General features: G+C 48.9%; 1 protein-coding gene across 1 annotated transcript; it reads right to left on the bottom strand.

Annotated features, from left to right (window-relative positions):
* Positions 1-677: 677 nt before the first annotated feature.
* On the bottom strand, positions 678-5,228 carry LOC139250072 (zinc finger protein 239-like). Its single transcript, XM_070872650.1, has 2 exons — positions 4,971-5,228; positions 678-1,951 (listed from the first exon to the last, which is right to left on the bottom strand). The coding sequence occupies exon 2, from the start codon at positions 1,626-1,628 to the stop codon at positions 1,023-1,025; it is 606 nt and encodes a 201-aa protein (XP_070728751.1). The 5' UTR covers positions 1,629-1,951; positions 4,971-5,228; the 3' UTR covers positions 678-1,022.
* Between the last annotated feature and the right edge of the window lie 13,140 nt (positions 5,229-18,368).

Below are 18,368 nucleotides of genomic sequence, written 5' to 3'. Positions count from 1 at the left end.
AACAGAGAGGTGGGATAACTGGTTCATTGTCTGGTTGACCATCAGTAACTAGTGGGGTGCTGCAAGGATCAGTGCTGGGGCCTCAACTATTTACAATTTATATTAATTACTTGGATGAAGGGACCGAGTGTAACGTAGCCAAATTTGCTGATGATACAATGATGGGTGGGAAAGCAAGTTGTAAGGAGGACACAAATAATCTACAAAGGGATATTGATAGGCTCAATGAGCTGGCAAAAATCTGGCAGATGGACTATAATGTAGTAAAATGTCAGGTTATCCCCTTTGGTAGGAAAAATAAAAAAGTAAATTATTATTCAAATGTGGCAATTACAAAATGCTGTAGTACAGAAGAATCTGGGGGTTCTTGGACATGAAACTCAAAAAGTTAGTATGCAGGTACAGCAAGTAGGCAAATGGAATGCTGGGGGATGGTATAAAAGTAGGGAAGTCCTGCTACAACTGTACAGGGTGTTGGTAAGACCACACCTGGAGTACTGCACACAGTTTAGGTCTGGATTGTCTCCATTCCCGTGCCGAGGGGATTGCTACACCAGACAGGAGGGTAACAATTGGGGACACTGATTCCCCACCAATTCCCATTCCTCTTCTTCCTGGTGGATAATGGAGGGGCCACTGAGTGTAATGTGCAAGTCAGTAAGAATTGTCAGCAAGCCTTTTCTAATTGGAGATTTTATTCAGTGGAAACTTTGACACTATTGTTGATTTTGTACCAAAGATCAATTTAAAATTAAAGTAAAAGTTCATAATTTTATTCCAAACTGAATTTCTGTTGTGAGTCGCTGAATTAAGGGAAAAAAACACACAGCGTTTCTTAAATGGACACTGCAGCCTCGAGAACACAATCAGCAATATATCCAGAATATTAAAGCCCAGCCCAGTTATAGGGTTATTAACATCAGCAGAAACAAACCTCAACTGTCACAATGAACATGGTTCAGTGGGATGTGATTAACAGCAGCAATAACAGCAGATTCCAACTCCTGCAATCACTTGTGAACTCACTGGTGTGTCAGCAGGGTGGATGACCGATTGAATCCCTTCCCACACTCAGAGCAGGTGAAGGGCCTCTCCCCAGTGTGAAGTCGCTGGTGTGTCAGCAGGGTGGCTAACTGAGTGAATCCCTTCCCACACTCAGAGCAGGTGAACGGCCTCTCCCCAGTGTGAATTCTCTGGTGTGTCAGCAGGGTGGATGATCGAGTGAATCCCTTCCCACACTCAGAGCAGGTGAACGGCCTCTCCGCAGTGTGAACTCGCTGGTGTCTCAGCAGGGTGGATGACCCAGTGAATCCTTTCCCACACTCAGAGCAGGTGAACGGCCCCTCCCCAGTGTGAACTCGCTGGTGTGTCAGCAGGTTGGATGAATAAGTGAATCCCTTCCCACACTCAGAGCAGGTGAACGGCCTCTCCCCAGTGTGAACTCGCTGGTGTTTCAGCAGGGTGGATGACCCAGTGAATCGCTTCCCACACTGAGAGCAGGTGAACGGCCTCTCCCCAGTGTGATTGCGTCGATGTATTTCCAGCTCAGATGGTTTTCTGAATCCTTTCCCACAGTCACCACATTTCCACGGTTTCTCCGTGGTGCAGGTATCCTTGTGACTCTCCATGTTTGGACGATCAGTTGAAGCCTCACCCACGCACACAACACGTTTACAGTTTCTCTGCAATTTGAATGGTGCAATTGTGCAGCTGGCTCAAGCTCTTTCTACAGTCAATGTACGGGAACACTCACTCGGGTGTGTGTGTCTCGATGCTTTTCCAGTCACACTGATGTTTGAAATCTTTACCCACAGACAGAACAGACAATCATTCCTCCTTCCACTTTCAAAGGCCGATGATATTCAGGTCCTGAAGAATCGATTGACTCCGTCAGATCTTGATGCGACGTTTGATTTGTGTTTCCTGTCTGAAAATCTAACCTTCTAATACGCTGTAAAAGGAGATAACAAAACTCATCACTGTCAGTACAAGACAGAAATTCAGGATAGACACATCTAGTTTCCATGGAAAATTCTTTCCTCTCTTGTTCTTCCAAAGCTGTAAGTCCCTGTCCCACAGATTGTCCCTCCTGCTGTGCTGAAATCCAAACCCATCGCACTTTTCTAGACTGTTTCTCCTCCACTCCCAGTTTTCACCACCAATTCTGGCTGGGTTCAGAAATACACTCACTGGTACACTTCCTTCCCCTCCCCTGAAGGTGCTGACTCTGGCTGGGTTCAGTTCTACACTCACTGGTTCCCTCCCTCTCCTCCCCTGGAGGTGCTGACTCTGGCTTTGGTCAGTTCTACATTCACTGGTTCCCCTCCCTCTGCTTCCCCTGATGGTGCTAGCTCTGGCTGTGTTAAGTTTTGCAATCACTGGTTTACTCCCTCCCATTTACCCTTCACCTTAAGGTGCTGAGTCTGGCTGTGTTCAGTTCTGCACTCAGTAGTTCCCCACCCTATCCCTCCCCTGAAGACGTTGACTCTGGCTGGGTTCAGTTCTACATTCACTGGTTCCCCTCCCTCTCCTCCCCTGGACGTGCTGACTCTGGCTGGGTTCAGTTCTACATTCATTGGTTCCCCTCCCTCTCCTCCCCTGAAGATGCTGACTCTGGCTGGGTTCAGTTCTACATTCACTGCTTCCCCTCCCTCTCCTCCCCTGAAGATGCTGACTCTGGCTGGGTTCAGTTCTACACTCACTGGTTCCCCTCCCTCTTCTCCCCTTAAGGTGCTGACTGTGGCTGGGTTCACTTCTATGCTCACTGGCTCCCCTCTCCTCCGCTAAAGGTGCTGACTCTGTCTGGGTTCAGTTCTATACTCACTGGTTCCCCTCTCTACTTCCCTAAAGATGCTGATTCAGGCTGTGTTCAGTTCTACACTCACTGGTTCTCCTCCCCTGAAGGTACTGACTCTGGCTGGGTTCAGTTCTACACTCACTGGTTCCCCTCCATCTCCTTCCCTGAAGATGCTGACTCTGCCTGGGTCCAGATTTAGACTCGCTGGTTCCCCTCGCTCGCAGCTCTCTCCTCCTCTAAAGTTGCTGAGTCTCACTGTGCTCAATTCCGCACTCACTTGTTCCCCCCCCACCCTCTCCTCCCCTGAAGGTGCTGACTCTGGCTGGGTTCAGCTCTGCATTCGCTTGTTCCCCTCCCTCTTCTCCCCTGAAGTTGCTGACTGTGACCGGGATCAGTTCTACACTCACTGGTTCCCCTCATTCCCATCCCTCCCCTCCCCTGAATGTGCTGACTCTGGTTGGGCTCAGTTCTGCACTCACTGGTTCCCCTCCCTCCCCTGAAGGTGCTGACTCTGTCTGGGTTCAGTTCCACATTCACTGGTTCCCGTCCCCTAAAGATGCTGACTCTGTCTGGGATCAGTTCTACAATACCGGTTCCCCTCCCCTCCATCTTTCTCCTCCCCTGAAGATGCTGACTCAGGCTGGGTTCAGTTCTACATTCACTGGTTACCCTCTCTCCCATGATGGTGCTGACTCTGACTAGGTACAGTTCTACACTCACTGGTTCTCCTCCCTCTCCTCTCTGCGGGGAGTGTTCAGAGTGGGGTGGACGAGTTGACTGTGCAGATGGCGGTTGGTGGATGTGGTGTGGTTGGCGTCGCGGGGGCGTGGCTCCGGGGTGGCCGGTGCTGGGGGCTCGACATCCGGGGGTGTTCGGCATTTGGGAAGGATTCTGACGGGACGGGGCGGGTTGGGTGCGGGGGGAATGTTCCCGGTGTTGGGTGGGTCCGGAGCCGGGTGGTGACATGCTCTTGGGATGGGGGGTGGGCTGTTTGGGGCTGGGATTGGGAGAGACTTCTTCACTCGGGGAGTTGTTGGCCTGTGGGGTTCCCTGCCGCGGAGAGTTGTTGATGCCAGTTCATTGGATGTGTTCGGGAGGGAGTTGCATGTGATCCTTGCGGCTAGGCGGGTCGGGGGGTATGGAGGGGCGTGGGGGGTGAGGTGCTGGGGTGGGTGATCAGCCATGATCTTGTTGAATGGTGGTGCAGGCTCGAAGGGCCGAATGGCCTACTCCTGCACCTAGTTTCTATGTTTCACTGGTTCCCCTCCCCTGAAGGGGCTGACTCTGTCTGGGTTCAGTTCTACACTCACTGGTTCCCCTCCCCTGAAGGTGCTGACTCTGTCTGGGTTGAGTTCTATACTCACTGATTCCTCTCCCATGATGGTGCTGACTCTTGACTAGGTACAGTTCTACACTCACTGGTTCTCCTCCCTCTCCTCTCTGCGGGGAGTGTTCAGAGTGGGGTGGACGAGTTGACTGTGCAGATGGCGGTTGGTGGATGTGGTGTGGTTGGCGTCGCGGGGGCGTGGCTCCGGGGTGGCCGGTGCTGGGGGCTCGACATCCGGGGGTGTTCGGCATTTGGGAAGGATTCTGATGGGACGGGGCGGGTTGGGTGCGGGGGGAATGTTCCCGGTGTTGGGTGGGTCCGGAGCCGGGTGGTGACATGCTCTTGGGATGGGGGGTGGGCTGTTTGGGGCTGGGATTGGGAGAGACTTCTTCACTCGGGGAGTTGTTGGCCTGTGGGGTTCCCTGACGCGGAGAGTTGTTGATGCCAGTTCATTGGATGTGTTCGGGAGGGAGTTGCATGTGATCCTTGCGGCTAGGCGGGTCGGGGGGTATGGAGGGGCGTGGGGGGTGAGGTGCTGGGGTGGGTGATCAGCCATGATCTTGTTGAATGGTGGTGCAGGCTCGAAGGGCCGAATGGCCTACTCCTGCACCTAGTTTCTATGTTTCACTGGTTCCCCTCCCCTGAAGGGGCTGACTCTGTCTGGGTTCAGTTCTACACTCACTGGTTCCCCTCCCCTGAAGGTGCTGACTCTGTCTGGGTTGAGTTCTATACTCACTGATTCCCCTCCCATGAAGGTGCTGACTCTGACTGAGTTCAGTTCCAGAAACTGACATCTTTCACTTTGTTCCTGCACCAAGATGGCCGCGCATGCGCTTTGCTACTCACTGAATCAAGATGGCGGAGCGCTGAACCTGACTTCCTGCACAAAGATGGCCGCCGTTAGCCTGGGCCTGTGACCGGGAGAAGGGCCTGTGACCGGGAGAAAGCCCCGAACCAACAACCGCCGATATTCCGGTTATTATTCCTGGCTTCCGGCGAGCACCGGTTGTTTATGAAGCCTCCCCGGCTCCCCGCTGGTCCATTACTCCACTCCGTCCCGCTGAAAAGGACACTTCTGAGAAGCCTGTCCAAAATGTGTCTCCTCCGCCATTAAACGCACCGCGCATGCTCCAAATCTAGCCAGGGCCCGCGCCTGCGCACTGAGCTCCTGTAGTCTGGGTGTGTCACAGTCTCCCCCGCGGGGCATGCTGGGTATATAAGACCATGAGAAATCGGAGCAGCAGTGGGCCACCCGGACCCCCGAGCCTGCTCCCCATTCAATAAGATCATGGCTGGTCTGATCATTGACTCAGCTCGACTTCCCTGCCCGCTCCACAGAACCCTTTACTCCCTTACCAAACCTGGAGTACCGTGCACAGTTTTAGTCTCCTTATCTAAGGAAGGATGTACTTGCCTTACTTAGATACACAGAGTAAAGCTTCCTCAACACTGTCTCACTAGACATTCCAAAGGCAGGCAATAGGAGCGGCGTGGGAGGATGAAGGGTGGCGGCAACAGCGACTGAGAGTGGCGGCAGTCCGAGGGGCTAGCATCACGAGAGGAGCATCTTGGGAGGATGAAGGGCGGTAGCAGCGACTGAGAGCAGCGACAGTCCGAGGGGCCAATATTGTGAGAGGAGCAACGTGGGAGGATGAAGGGCAGTGGCAGTGACTGAGACAGGCTGCAGTCCGAGGGACTAGCATCGCGAGAGGAGCAGCTTGGGAGGATGAAGGGCGGTGGCAGAGACTGAGAGCGGCAGCAGTCCGAGGAACAATGCTGCTGCAGAGGCCGAAGGTAAAACAAAGAAGTAGAAAGAAATCAAAGTGTGACATCACAGCCAAGTGGGTAAGTGATTGGCTGGTGGATTGGTGAGTATTTAATCTTTTTTTTCTTCTTTTTATTTCTTTATCAGTAGGTAACTTTGACATTGTTGCCAAATTAAGTTAATCTAATGGTTAAGTCATGGCAGGATCGCCAAGACCCATGTCATGCTCCTCCTGTGCTATGTCGAAAGTCAGGGACGCTTCCAATGTCCCTGATAACTACATGTGCAGGAAGTGTATCCAGCTGCACCTCCTCATGGATCGTATTGCAGCACTGGAGCTGTGCATGGATTCGCTCTGGAGCATCTGTGATGCTGAAGCTGTCATGAATAGCACATTTAGTGAGTTGGTCACACCGCAGGTAAAGGTTATTCAGGCAGATAAGGAATGGGTGACCATCAGGCAGAGCAGCGGAAGGAAGGTAGTGCAGGGGTCCCCTGCGGTCATCCCCCTCCAAAATAGATACACCACCTTGGGTGCTGTTGGGGAGGTGACTCATCGCGGGGGGTGGGGCCGGGCGGGTAGCAGCAGCCAAGTTCATGACACCAACGGTGGATCTGCTGCACAGGAGGGCAGGAAAAAGAGGGGAGAGGTATAGTGGTAGGGGATTCTATTGTAAGGGGAATAGATAGGTATTTATGCAACCACAATCGAGACTTCAGGATGGCATATTCCTTCCCTGGTGCAAGGGTCAAGGATGTCTCGGAGCAGCTGCGGCACATTTTGGAAGGGGTGGCTGAACAGCAAGTTGTCGTGGTGCTTATAGGTACCAACAATATAGGTAAAAAAACAGGATGAGGTCCGACAAGCTGAATTTAGGGAGCGAGAAGTTAAATTAAAAAGCAGGATCTCAAAGGTAGTAATCTCAGGATTGCTACCAGTGCCACGTGCTAGTCAGAGTAGAAATAGTAGGATGGCTCAGATGAATATGTGGCTTGAGGAGTGGTGCAGGAGGGAGGGATTCAAATTCCTGGGACTCGGGGAGGTGGGACCAGTACAAACCGGATGGTCTGCACCTGGCAGAACTGGAACCAATGACCAAGGGGAGTGTTTGCTAGTGCTGTTGGGGGGGAGAGGGGATAAACTAATATGGCAGGGGGATGGGAACCTATGCAGGGAGACAGAGGGAAGTAAAATGGGGTCAGAAGCAAAAGATAGAAGAAGCAAAGTAAAACTGGAGGGCAGAGAAACCCAAGGCAAAAATCAAAAAGGGCCGCATTACAGCAAATTTCTAAAGGAACAAAGTGTGTTAAAAAGACAAGCCTAAAGGCTCTGTGCCTCAATGTGAGTATTCATAATCAGGTGGACGAATTAACTGTGCAGGCAGCTATTAACGAATATGATATGATTGGGATTATGGAGACATGGCTCCAGGGTGGCCAAGGCTGGGAACTCAGCATCCAGGGATATTCAACATTCAGGAAGGAATAGACAGAAAGGAAAAGGAGTTGGAGTAGCATTGCTGGTTAAAGAGGAAATTAACGCAATAGTAAGGAAGGAAATTAGCTTGGATGATTTGGAATCTGTACGGTTAGAGCTACGGAATACCAAAGGGCAGAAAACGCTCGTGGGAGTTGTATACAAACCACCAAACAGTAGTAGTGAGGTTGGGGATAGCATCAAACAAGAGATTATGGATGCATGCAATAAACATACAGCAGTTATCATAGGTGACTTTAATCTACATATAGATTGGGCTAACAAATTGGTAGGATTTCCTGGAGTGTATTAGGGATGATGTTCTGGACCAATATGTCGAGGAACCAACTAAAGGCTGGCCATCCTAGACTGGGTGATGTGTAATGAGAAAGGACTAATTAACAATCTTGTTGTGCGAGATCCCTGGGGGAAGAGTGACCATAATATGGTAGAACTCTTTATGAAGCTGGAGAGTGACACAGTTAATTCGATGGTATGAGATGTGAATTGGCAAGAACAGACTGGCAAATGATACTTAAAGGGTTGACGGTGGATAGGCAATGGCAGACATTTAAAGAGCACGTGGATGAACTTCAACAATTGTACATCCCTGTCTGGAATAAAAATAAAACGGGGAAGGTGGCTCAACCGTGGCTAACAAAGGAAATTAGGGATAGTGTTAAATCCAAGGAAGAGGCATATAAATTTGCCAGAAAAAGCAGCAAACCTGAGGACTGGGAGAAATTTAGAATTCAGCAGAGGAGGACAAAGGGTTTAATTAGGAGGGGGGAAATAGAGTATGAGAGGAAGCTTGCTGGGAACATAAAAAACTGACTGGAAAAGCTTCCATAGAGATGTGAAGATTAGTGAAGACAAACGTAGGTCCCTTGCAGTCAGAGTCAGGTGAAAGAAATGGCAGACCAATTGAACAAAGACTTTGGTTCTGTCTTCACTAAGGAAGACACAAATAACCTTCCAGAAATACTAGGACACTGAGGGTCTATCGAGAAGGAGGAACTGAAGGAAATCCTTATTAGTCAGGAAATTGTGTTAGGGAATTGATGAGATTGAAGGCCAATAAATCGCCAAGGCCTGATAGTCTGCATCTCAGGATACTTAAAGAAGTGGCCCTAGAAATAGTGGATTCATTGGTGATTTTTCAACAGTCTATCGACTCTGAATGTGTTCCTATGGACCGGAGGGTAGCTAATGTAACACTACTTTTTAAAAAAGGAGGGAGAGAAAACGGGGAATTATAGACTGGTTAGCCTGACATCGGAGGTGGGGAAAATGTTGGAATCAATTATTAAAGATGAAATAGCAGCGCATTTGGAAAGCAGTGACAGGATCAGTCCAAGTCAGCATGGATTTATGAAAGGGAAATCATGCTTGACAAATCTTCTAGAATTTTTCAGATGTAACTAGTAGAGTGGATAAGGGAGAACCAGTGGATGTGGTGTATTTGGACTTTCAAAAGGCTTTTGACAAGGTTCCGCACAAGAGATTGTGTGCAAAATTAAAGCACATGGTATTGGGGGTAATGTGTTGATGTGGAGAGAGAACTGGTTGGCAGACAGGAAGTAGAGAGTCGGCATAAACGGGTCCTTTTCAGAATGGCAGGCAGTGACTAGTGGAGTGCTGCAGGGCTCAGTGCTGGGACCCCAGTTCTTTACAATATACATTAACGATTTGGATGAAGGAATAGAGTGTAATATCTCCAAGTTTGCAGATGACACTAAATTGGGTGGCGGTGTGAGCTGTGAGGAGGACGCTAAGAGGCTGCAGGGTGATTTGGACAGATTAGATGAGTGGGCAAATGCATGGCAGATGCAGTATAATGTGGATAAATGTGAGGTTATCCATTTTGGGGGCAAAAACACGAAGGCAGAATATTATCTGAATGGCGGCAGACTAGGAAAAGAGGAGGTGCAACGAGACCTGGGTGTCATGATTCATCAGTCACTGAAAGTGGGCATGCAGGTACAGCAGGCGGTAAAGAAGGCAAATGGTATGTTGACCTTCATAGCAAAGGGATTTGAGTATAGGAGCAGGGAGGTCTTATTGCTGTTGTACAGGGCCTTAGTGAGGCCTCACCTGGAATATTGTGTTCAGTTTTGGTCTCCTAGTCTGAGGAAGGACATTCTTGCTATTGAGGGAGTGCAGCGAAGGTTCACCAGACTGATTCCAGGGATGGAGGGCTTTCATATGAGGAGAGACTGGATCAACTGGGCCTTTATTCACTGGAGTTTAGAAGGATGAGAGGGGATCTCATAGAAACATATAAGATTATAAGATTCTGATGGGACTGGACAGGTTAGATGCGGGAACAATGTTCCCGATGTTGGGGAAGTCCAGAACCAGGTGACATAGTCTTAGGATAAGGGGTATGCCATTTAGGACTGAGATGAGGAGAAACTTCTTCACTCAGAGAGTTGTTGATGCCAGTTCACTGGATATACTCAAGAGGGAGTTAGATATGGCTCTTACGGTTAAGGGGATCAAGGGGTATGGAGAGAAAGCAGGAAAGGGGTACTGAAGGAATGATCAGCCATGATCTTATTGAATGGCGTTGCAGGCTCGAAGGCCACATGGCCGACTCCTGCACCTATTTTCTATGTTTCTATGGACTAGGCTCCACTTCCCTATCCGCTCCCCATAACCCTTTACTTCCTTATCACTCCAAAATGTGTCTAAATCCACCTTAAATATATTCAATGGCACCCAGATTCCACAGCTCTTTGGGGGCAGAGAATTCCATGGATTTACAACCTCATCTCAGTTTTAAATGGGTGGCCCCTTATTTGAGACTGTGTCCCCGAGTTTTAGTTTCCCTGATGAGTGGAAATATCCTTTCTACATCCACCTTGTCGAACCCCCTCATTATCTTATAAGGTTCAATAAGATCACCCATCATTCTTCTGGACTCCAATGTGTATAGGCCCAACCTATCCTCATAAGTCATCCCCCTCATCTCTGGAATCAACCAAGTGAACCTTTTCGGAACAGCCTCCAATGCAAGTATATCCTTCCTTAAATACGGTGACCAAAACTGTGCACAGTACTCCTGGTGTGGCCTCACCAATACCCTTTACAGTTGTAGCAGGAATTCTCTGCTTTTATACTCTATCCCTTTTTACAATAAAGGCCAACATTCCATTTGCCTTCCTGATTACTTGTTGTACCTGCACACTAACTTTTTGTGTTTCATGCACCAGACCCCCAGGTCCCTCTGTACTGCAGCACTTTGCAATTTTTCTCCAATTAAATTGTAATTTGCTTTTCTATTATTTCTGCCAAAGTGAATAACCTCACATTTTCCCACATTATACTCCATCTGCCAATTTTTGTCCACTCACTTAGCCTTTCTATCTCTTTGCAGATTTTTTGTATCCTCCTCACAATTTCCTTTCCCACCCATCTTTGTGTAGTCAGAAAACTTGGCAACATTACACTCAGTCCCTTCATCCAAGTCATTAGTATAGATTGTAAATAGTTGGGAACCCAGCACCAATCCCTGCATCATCCCACTAGTCACTGGTTGCCAACCGGAAAATGACCCATTTATCCCGACTCTATTTTCTGTTTGTTAGCCAATCTTCTATCCATGCTAATATATTACCCCCAACCCTGTGAGCTTTTATCTTGTGCAGTAACCTCTTAAGTCGCCCCTTATCGAATGCCTTCTAGAAATCCAAATATACCACATTCACTGGTTCCCCCTTATCTACCCTGCTCATTACATCCTCAAAGAACTCCAGAAAATTTGTCAAACATGATTTCCCTTTCATAAAACCATGCTGAATCTGCTTGATCGAATCATGTTTTTCCAAATGATCCGCTACTGCTTCCTTAATAATGGACTCCAGCATTTTCCCAACCACATATGTTAGGCTAACTGGTCTATAGTTTCCTGCTTTTTGTCTGCCTCCTTTTTTAAACAGGAGCGTTACATTTGCAGTATTCCAATCTGCTGGGACCGACCCAGAATCCAGGGAACTTTGGTAGATTACAACCAATGCATCCATTATCTCTGCAGCCACTTCTCTTAAGATCCTAGGATGTAAGGCATCAGGTCCAGGGGCCTTTAGTCCCATTATCTTACTGAGTACCAGCTCCTTTGTGATTGTGGTAAGATCCTTCCCCGCCTATAGCCCCTTGGCTATCCACTGTTGGGATATTTTTAATGTCCTTAAACATAAAGACTGATACAAAATATGTGTTCAGATTTTCTGCCATCTCCATGTTCCCCATCACTGATTCCCCGGTTTCATCCTCGAAGGGACCAACATTTACTTTAGCCACTCTTTTCCTTTTTATATACCTGTAGAAACTCTTGCTATCTGTTTTTATATTTCGTGCTAGTTTACTTTCATAATCTATCTTCCCTTTCTTAATTTTTTTAGTCATTCTTTGCTGGCTTTTAAAAGCTTCCCAATCTTCTGTCCTCCCAGTAGTTTTGGCCACTTTGTATGCCCTAGTTTTTAATTGGATCCCATCCTTTATTTCATTAGTTAGCCCTGGATGGCTATCTTTTCTTTTACACCCTTTCCTCCTCACTGGAATATATTTTCCTTGAGAGTTGTGAAATATTTCCTTCAATGTATGCCACTGTTCATCAACGGAAGAAATAGCGGGACATCGAGATAGGAATAGTGCAATCAAGCAGACGCAACATGGATTCATGAAGGGGAAATCATGTTTAACTAATTTACTGGAATTCTTTGAGGATATAACGAGCATGGTGGATAGAGGTGTACAGATGGATGTGGTGTATTTAGATTTCCAAAAGGCATTCGATAAGGTGCCACACAAAAGGTTACTGTAGAAGATAAAGGTACGCGGAGTCAGAGGAAATGTATTAGCATGGATAGAGAATTGGCTGGATAACAGAAAGCAGAGAGTCGGGATAAATGGGTCCTTTTCGGGTTGGAAATCGGTGGTTAGTGGTGTGCCACAGGGATCGGTGCTGGGACCACAACTGTTTACAATATATGTTGTAGGCATTAGGCACTTGCTGAATATATCAAAACTCATATAAGTTTAAAGTGGACATATATAAAATGGCTGCCCAAGCATGATGGGAACCCCGTTAGTCAATGAATGAACTGGGACTGACCGAGCAATGACCGAGCAATGACCCTGTGAGGCCCACTACCAGGAATGCCTTGGATACAAGATAATTGTAACGAACCATTATAGTCCACTGGTATAATCAGTGACTTCACACAGCCGAACCCCGAGGAACAGAGCTAAGGGGAGAACCTGCCTCACATAACGAGGTCATTAATCAGCCTGAGCTGACAAAAACTGAACACACAGCTCCTGAGGTGTCAGGGGAATTCTATTGGGTTAAAGAAATCTATATGCAATCTATAATCGTCATGATTGGATTGTGTCCAGCCGAAGTGGGCTGAGTAACTGTAAAGAACTATTGTAAAACATATAAATATCGATGAGTTTCTTTGTTCGTTGGAGAGAAGTGCCTGGATCCAGTCCTGAGGCTTCCTCCCCGCATGTGAAAATAAAGGCCGCATTGGTGTTGGAACCGTCTCTGAGTGTTGAGTGATTCTTCTGAGAAAACATTCAAGCTAACAGTGGCATCACAAACAGGATTTCGGGGTCGCTGATGCTCTTGGAGAAACCGGGTGAGTATACCTTAAACAAAATTTTATAACGGGTGCGGAAGGTGGATGCTGGTTGATCGACACGAGGAGACGGTCCAATATCTCAAAAACCTAGCCTGAGCCTGAATTAAGAGGACTTTAGTCCCACGTGATGGCCAGGAACTAAGTAGGTGCCGGGAACACACTTGGACCGTGGGATCATGATACCGAAAGACATCTTCCGGACCCAGTTGTGTAATTTGAAGTATACCCCGGGGTAGAACCAAGCGGTGTACAGTGGCTAACGGAATCCAAACCTGTGAACAGGGTCGGACCAACGGGCAGAGCGGTGGTAGGTAGTCATTAAGGATACGTAGAGCACTGCTGGAATTGCTTAAACGCATTTTAAGAATTGTATAAGTTTGTGTAACAGCAGAACTTGTGACCTGACAGTAGCCAGGAGACGGTCTACTACAAGTTACAATAGGTAGAAAGCGGACCTCTGAGAGTAGATTCCTAACGGTTCTAGTCCTATCCAGGAATGGCCACGAAAGCAAGTAACCTCGAGTGGGGACCAGAAGGGTCCCTTACCCGCCACCTGGCGGAAAAACAAAAGAAACTAATCGAGAAAATGATTAGAGCAGAGTGGGATCCTCAGGACCTGCCAGCGAAGCAAAGGGAATGGTGGGAGAAGGAAAAGAAAGACAAAGAGGGAAAGGCAGTAGTTTTGATACTGCGAGCCCATGTAAAGTTAACAGAGAAAGTTAACCAGTATGTGCAAACAAAAAGAAAGCAAGTAACTGTTGATAACGAACAGACAGTTTTGCCAGTCCTGACCATAAATAGCCCAAGTGCGCCACCTAGTGAGGAAGATTGGGAATGCCTGGGGAATGAAACGGATAGTTGTGACTCGGTTAAAGCGGACATCTTGCCACCCCCATATGCCACAATAAACCCGGCCAAGATCACGCCGCTAAAGGTGGAACGCATACCCGCGGTCCCAGCAGGAGCAAGACGTCATGGCAGTCCCGCCCTACCCGCACAAACACGAATAACATAGACATCGTTGTCCCCCGGGGACACGATGTAGTTGTTAGACAAACTGCCACCCCTAATACCCCGCCATAGCAATGCAACCTTCTGGCAGAAGCTCAAGGAAATGAAAATTTGCCACCAGCTCCACAATCAAGACATCGCTGGTATAGTTAGGATTAAAATGCCAGAAAACTACTGGGACAGACTACATAATGAGTACCGAAGCGGTACCTGGTGTACCGACCTGTCTGCTACGAGGCAGCAGCAGGAGACGAGCATGACAGCATTCAAAGCGAACGTGACACTCGTCTTAGGCCAGGTTCCCGTAAACTGGAACTCTATAGTGGGAGTAGTGCAAAAGAAGGACGAACGGGCACAAGAGTATGGGGTTAGAAAATTTGAGGCGTTCTTGGCACATAGCGGAGTACTGGACGCAGACCGGCAGAACCCGGCCTTCATACAGTTGTATAAGGACGGACTAAGCTCCGCACACCAAGCCATCCTAAAAACAGGCTTAGTGGTCTATAATAATTTTGATGATCTGGAAAGTTGGGTGACCTCGGCAGACAATCAACAAAGGTCCAAAATAGCCGACAGTACAGCGGAGGTCTGCACGGCCACCGACAAAAAGGCGGCTGAGACATGTTATAACTGCAACAAAACGGGACATCACCGCGCCGAGTGTAGAGCCCCAAAACGCGACGGACGCAAAAAGTGTAGGAACTGTGACCGATTAGGTCACGAGTCAAAGGACTGTTGGGCAAAGGGAGGCAGCAAGGAAGGGAAGGGACCGCAACGGGGACCTAAAACAGGACAAAACCCCAATGAAAGAGCCCCAGACGTTAGTACCCTCGGAAATCAGCAGCTGCTGGACATTATACAGCAGCTGACCCAGAAGCAGACGAATCCCCAATGAATCGCATCGGCCCCCAGCCAAGAACCCGATCCCCGTATGTGGATCAATGCATCGTTAGGGGGCCGGTGATGCGGTATGTTGATAGACACCGGGGCATCGGTATCCCTAACCAATCTCGACCTACCCACTACCCGGCGATCCATCATAATCCAAGGGGTAGGGGGAGACAGGACCACGGCATATCAAAGTGAAACACAAGTGCTCAAGGTGGGCGGTATAATGGTACTGGTCCAGTTCAGGGTATGTCAAAATTCAGAGGGCACTATATTAGGGATGGACCTACTCCGCGAACTAGGCACCATAGTGGACGCACAGCGAAGGCGGGTAACCTGGAAGACTAAGAAAGGATATAAGGATAAAGTTGCCAGGAGATGGGCCCCAGTAAAAAATATAGCCACATTAGGTAAAACAGGCACCTTGACGAGAGACTGGTCTAAGGACGGGATGTTGGGATTACTGTGTCAGGCCATCCCGGGAGTTTGGGCAAAAAGCAAACAGGACTGTGGACTCATTGATATAACACCGGAGAAGGTCACGGGACTGGTACATCCTCCCCACAAACAATACCCTTTTAAACCAGAGGCCATGCGGGCCACTGAGGAAATAATAGAAGCCCTGGTAGACCAAGGCATATTACGACAGACAGTGTCAGTCACGAACTCCCCGATGTGGCCAGTTAAAAAGCCGGATGAGAGTTACCGACTAACGATAGATTATACAGCCCTAAATAAAGTAACGCCCAGGGAACACCCGATTGTGGCCAGCCCAGCGACTATCTTCAACGGTCTGAATCCGGAACACAGGATTTTCACCCTTTTAGATATTGCTAACGGATTTTGGTCAATCCCACTGGACCCTGCGTCTCAGGAAAGATTCGCATTTACCTCCAGAGGCAGACAATACACGTGGATCCGACTCCCTCAGGGATTCCATAATAGTCCGAACATTTTCCACCGAGTCATGAGTAATGCCTTGGAACAGTGTAACTTAACCCCTTACAATCGCTCAATCCTTCACTACGTGGATGACATCTTGATAGCCTCGTCAAGCAACCGAGAGCACTTAGGGGCCGTAGCCACGGTTTTAAGGACTCGAGACAAGGCAGGTTTTAAAATAAATCCAAAAAAGGCACAGATCGGGCAAGCCATGGTTCGATATCTGGGACATGATATCAGTCAGGGGAAAAAGACCCTTCCGACAGACCGAAAGACAGCCATCGCTGATATGCCCCGACCAACTAAGGTGCAGGCAGTGTGACGGGTGATGGGCTTGTTCAACTATTGCAGGAATTTCATTCCTCAATTTGAGAATATGGCCGAACCCATTCAGCGACTAGTGAGGGGAGGAAAACCAGGAACAGAACAGGTAGAGTGGGGATTGGAGCAAGAGGAAGCCTATGGGAAATTAAAAGCCGAATTATTGGCAGCCCCGGCGCTGAAGCTACCTGACATGACGAAGCCGTTATCGAGGGAGGTTTCTATAGCGCCGTCATAACCCAGGAAAAGGGAGGGGTAATGAGACCAGTAGCGTATTACTCAACACAAGAGTCCCCGGTAGTGAAGGGACTTCATCGGTGTCTGGCTGCCCTCGATTGCGCCGCTTGGGCTGCAAGAATATGCGAACCAGTCACAATGTCGGGGCAGCTAATCCTACACATGAAGCACACCATAGTGGAATTGCTAAACACCGGGAGGTTAAAAACAGTGTCAGATGCGCGACGAGCTACCTGGGAGGCAGTACTATTACCCAAAGACCAGTCTATACAAGTAATCAGGGATATAGGTTTTAATCCCGTGGAGAGAATAGTGACCGAAGGTGAACCCCACAGTTGCAAAACTGAGATAGACCAAGGAACGGAAGGGGGAATAGCCGATGAACCTCTGAGCGACCCCGATTTAACCCTTTACGTTGATGGGTCCCGACGATATATTGACGGGCAATTCCGCACCGGATGGGGCGTGGTAGACCAGGACGGTACCACCCTCCTGCGAGGGGCACTGGAAGGAACAGTGTCCGCCCAAGTGGCGGAGCTTGTAGCATTGACGAAAGCCCTCAAATGGGCAGAGAGAAAGCGTGTAAATGTTTATACTGACAGCCGGTACGCATTCGGGGTAGTACACGACTACATGATAGCATGGAGCAGACGTGGATACATAACTTCAGTGGGGGGACATATTAAACACGAGAATATAGTTCGGGAATTGGTAAAAGCCGTTAAAAGACCTGTGACGGCAGCAGTAATAAAGATCAAGGCGCATCAAAGGGTAGAGACCAGGGAACAGCGGGGAAACATGCTGGCAGATCAAGCAGCCAGAAGCGCAGCGGAAGAAGATGAGCCCCAGATAATCAAAGTAGCCGTGATAGGACCAGGAGAGCTGAATATCCGTAAGGTACAGGAAGAAAGTAGCTCGGAGGAACGGTCGCTATGGGAAAGCAAGGGGGCCAGCATTGGGGAGGACGGGGTGTGGAGGAAGGGATTACAAGTAGTCACCCCGTCCTCAATCCAGACCGAACTACTCCGGCTACACCACGAGCCGGACCACACTGGGCGAGACGGAATGCTGAGCCGTCTACTCAAAGACTGGTGGTGGGCCGGGGTAGGGCGAGACGTAGCCAAGCATTGCCAGCGCTACATAGTATGCACACAGCATAATCCAGGCAGACCCATAAAGGTCAAAATGGCACATCAGACACGTCCCAGGGGCCCGTGGGAGAATCTACAGATTGATTTCACAGGGCCCCTACCCAACAGTCGGGGAAAGAAATACTGCCTGGTCATTATCGATCAGTTTACCAGGTGGGTTGAGGCTTTTCCCACCCGGGATTGTGGAGCATCCAGGGTAGCGCAGATTCTCGCATTCGACATAATCCCACGGTGGGGAGTGCCCCTTCAAATTGACTCAGACCAGGGGACACACTTCACGGGACAGGTCATGAAGTGGGCATGCGGTCTGCTCGGAATCCGACACCGGTTCCACATCCCGTACCACCCCCAGAGCTCAGGAATGGTTGAGCGAATGAACCGCACCCTCAAGACAGCAATTGCCAAAGCCATAACTGAAACCGGGAAGGGATGGGTGGATGTTTTACCCTGTATACTAATGAGACTTAGGGCTACCCCTAACCGGACCACAGGCCTGACCCCCTTTGAATTAATGACGGGGAGGGCCATGAGACTCCCCGAAGGCTTCATAACGGGGGGAGAGGACATGGGGCCTTTACGAGATCGGATTAAACAATATGTAAAACAATTAGATTCACAGCTAAAGGAACTAAGGAAAGAGGTGGTAGAGCAACAGACCATACGGGACTTGGAGACCCAAAACAAAGGAAAGGTCGACGCACAGCTCCCACAGGTAGGCGACAAAGTGTTGGTACAAGTCACCCCCAACAGGACGGGGTTTGCCCCAAGATGGACCGGGCCGTATGACATCATTTTGACTAGCGA

This window comes from Pristiophorus japonicus, unplaced genomic scaffold, assembly GCF_044704955.1.
Source record: "Pristiophorus japonicus isolate sPriJap1 unplaced genomic scaffold, sPriJap1.hap1 HAP1_SCAFFOLD_343, whole genome shotgun sequence".
In the NCBI taxonomy this organism is placed as follows: domain Eukaryota; kingdom Metazoa; phylum Chordata; class Chondrichthyes; family Pristiophoridae; genus Pristiophorus; species Pristiophorus japonicus.
The sequence above is the reverse complement of the archived record's forward strand: the minus strand, read 5'-3'. Positions and strand labels throughout refer to the sequence as shown.

Excerpts from the sequence above, each read along its gene's own strand:
- LOC139250072 (XM_070872650.1), bottom strand. The coding sequence starts at position 1,628 with ATGGAGAGTCACAAGGATACCTGCACCACGGAGAAACCGTGGAAATGT.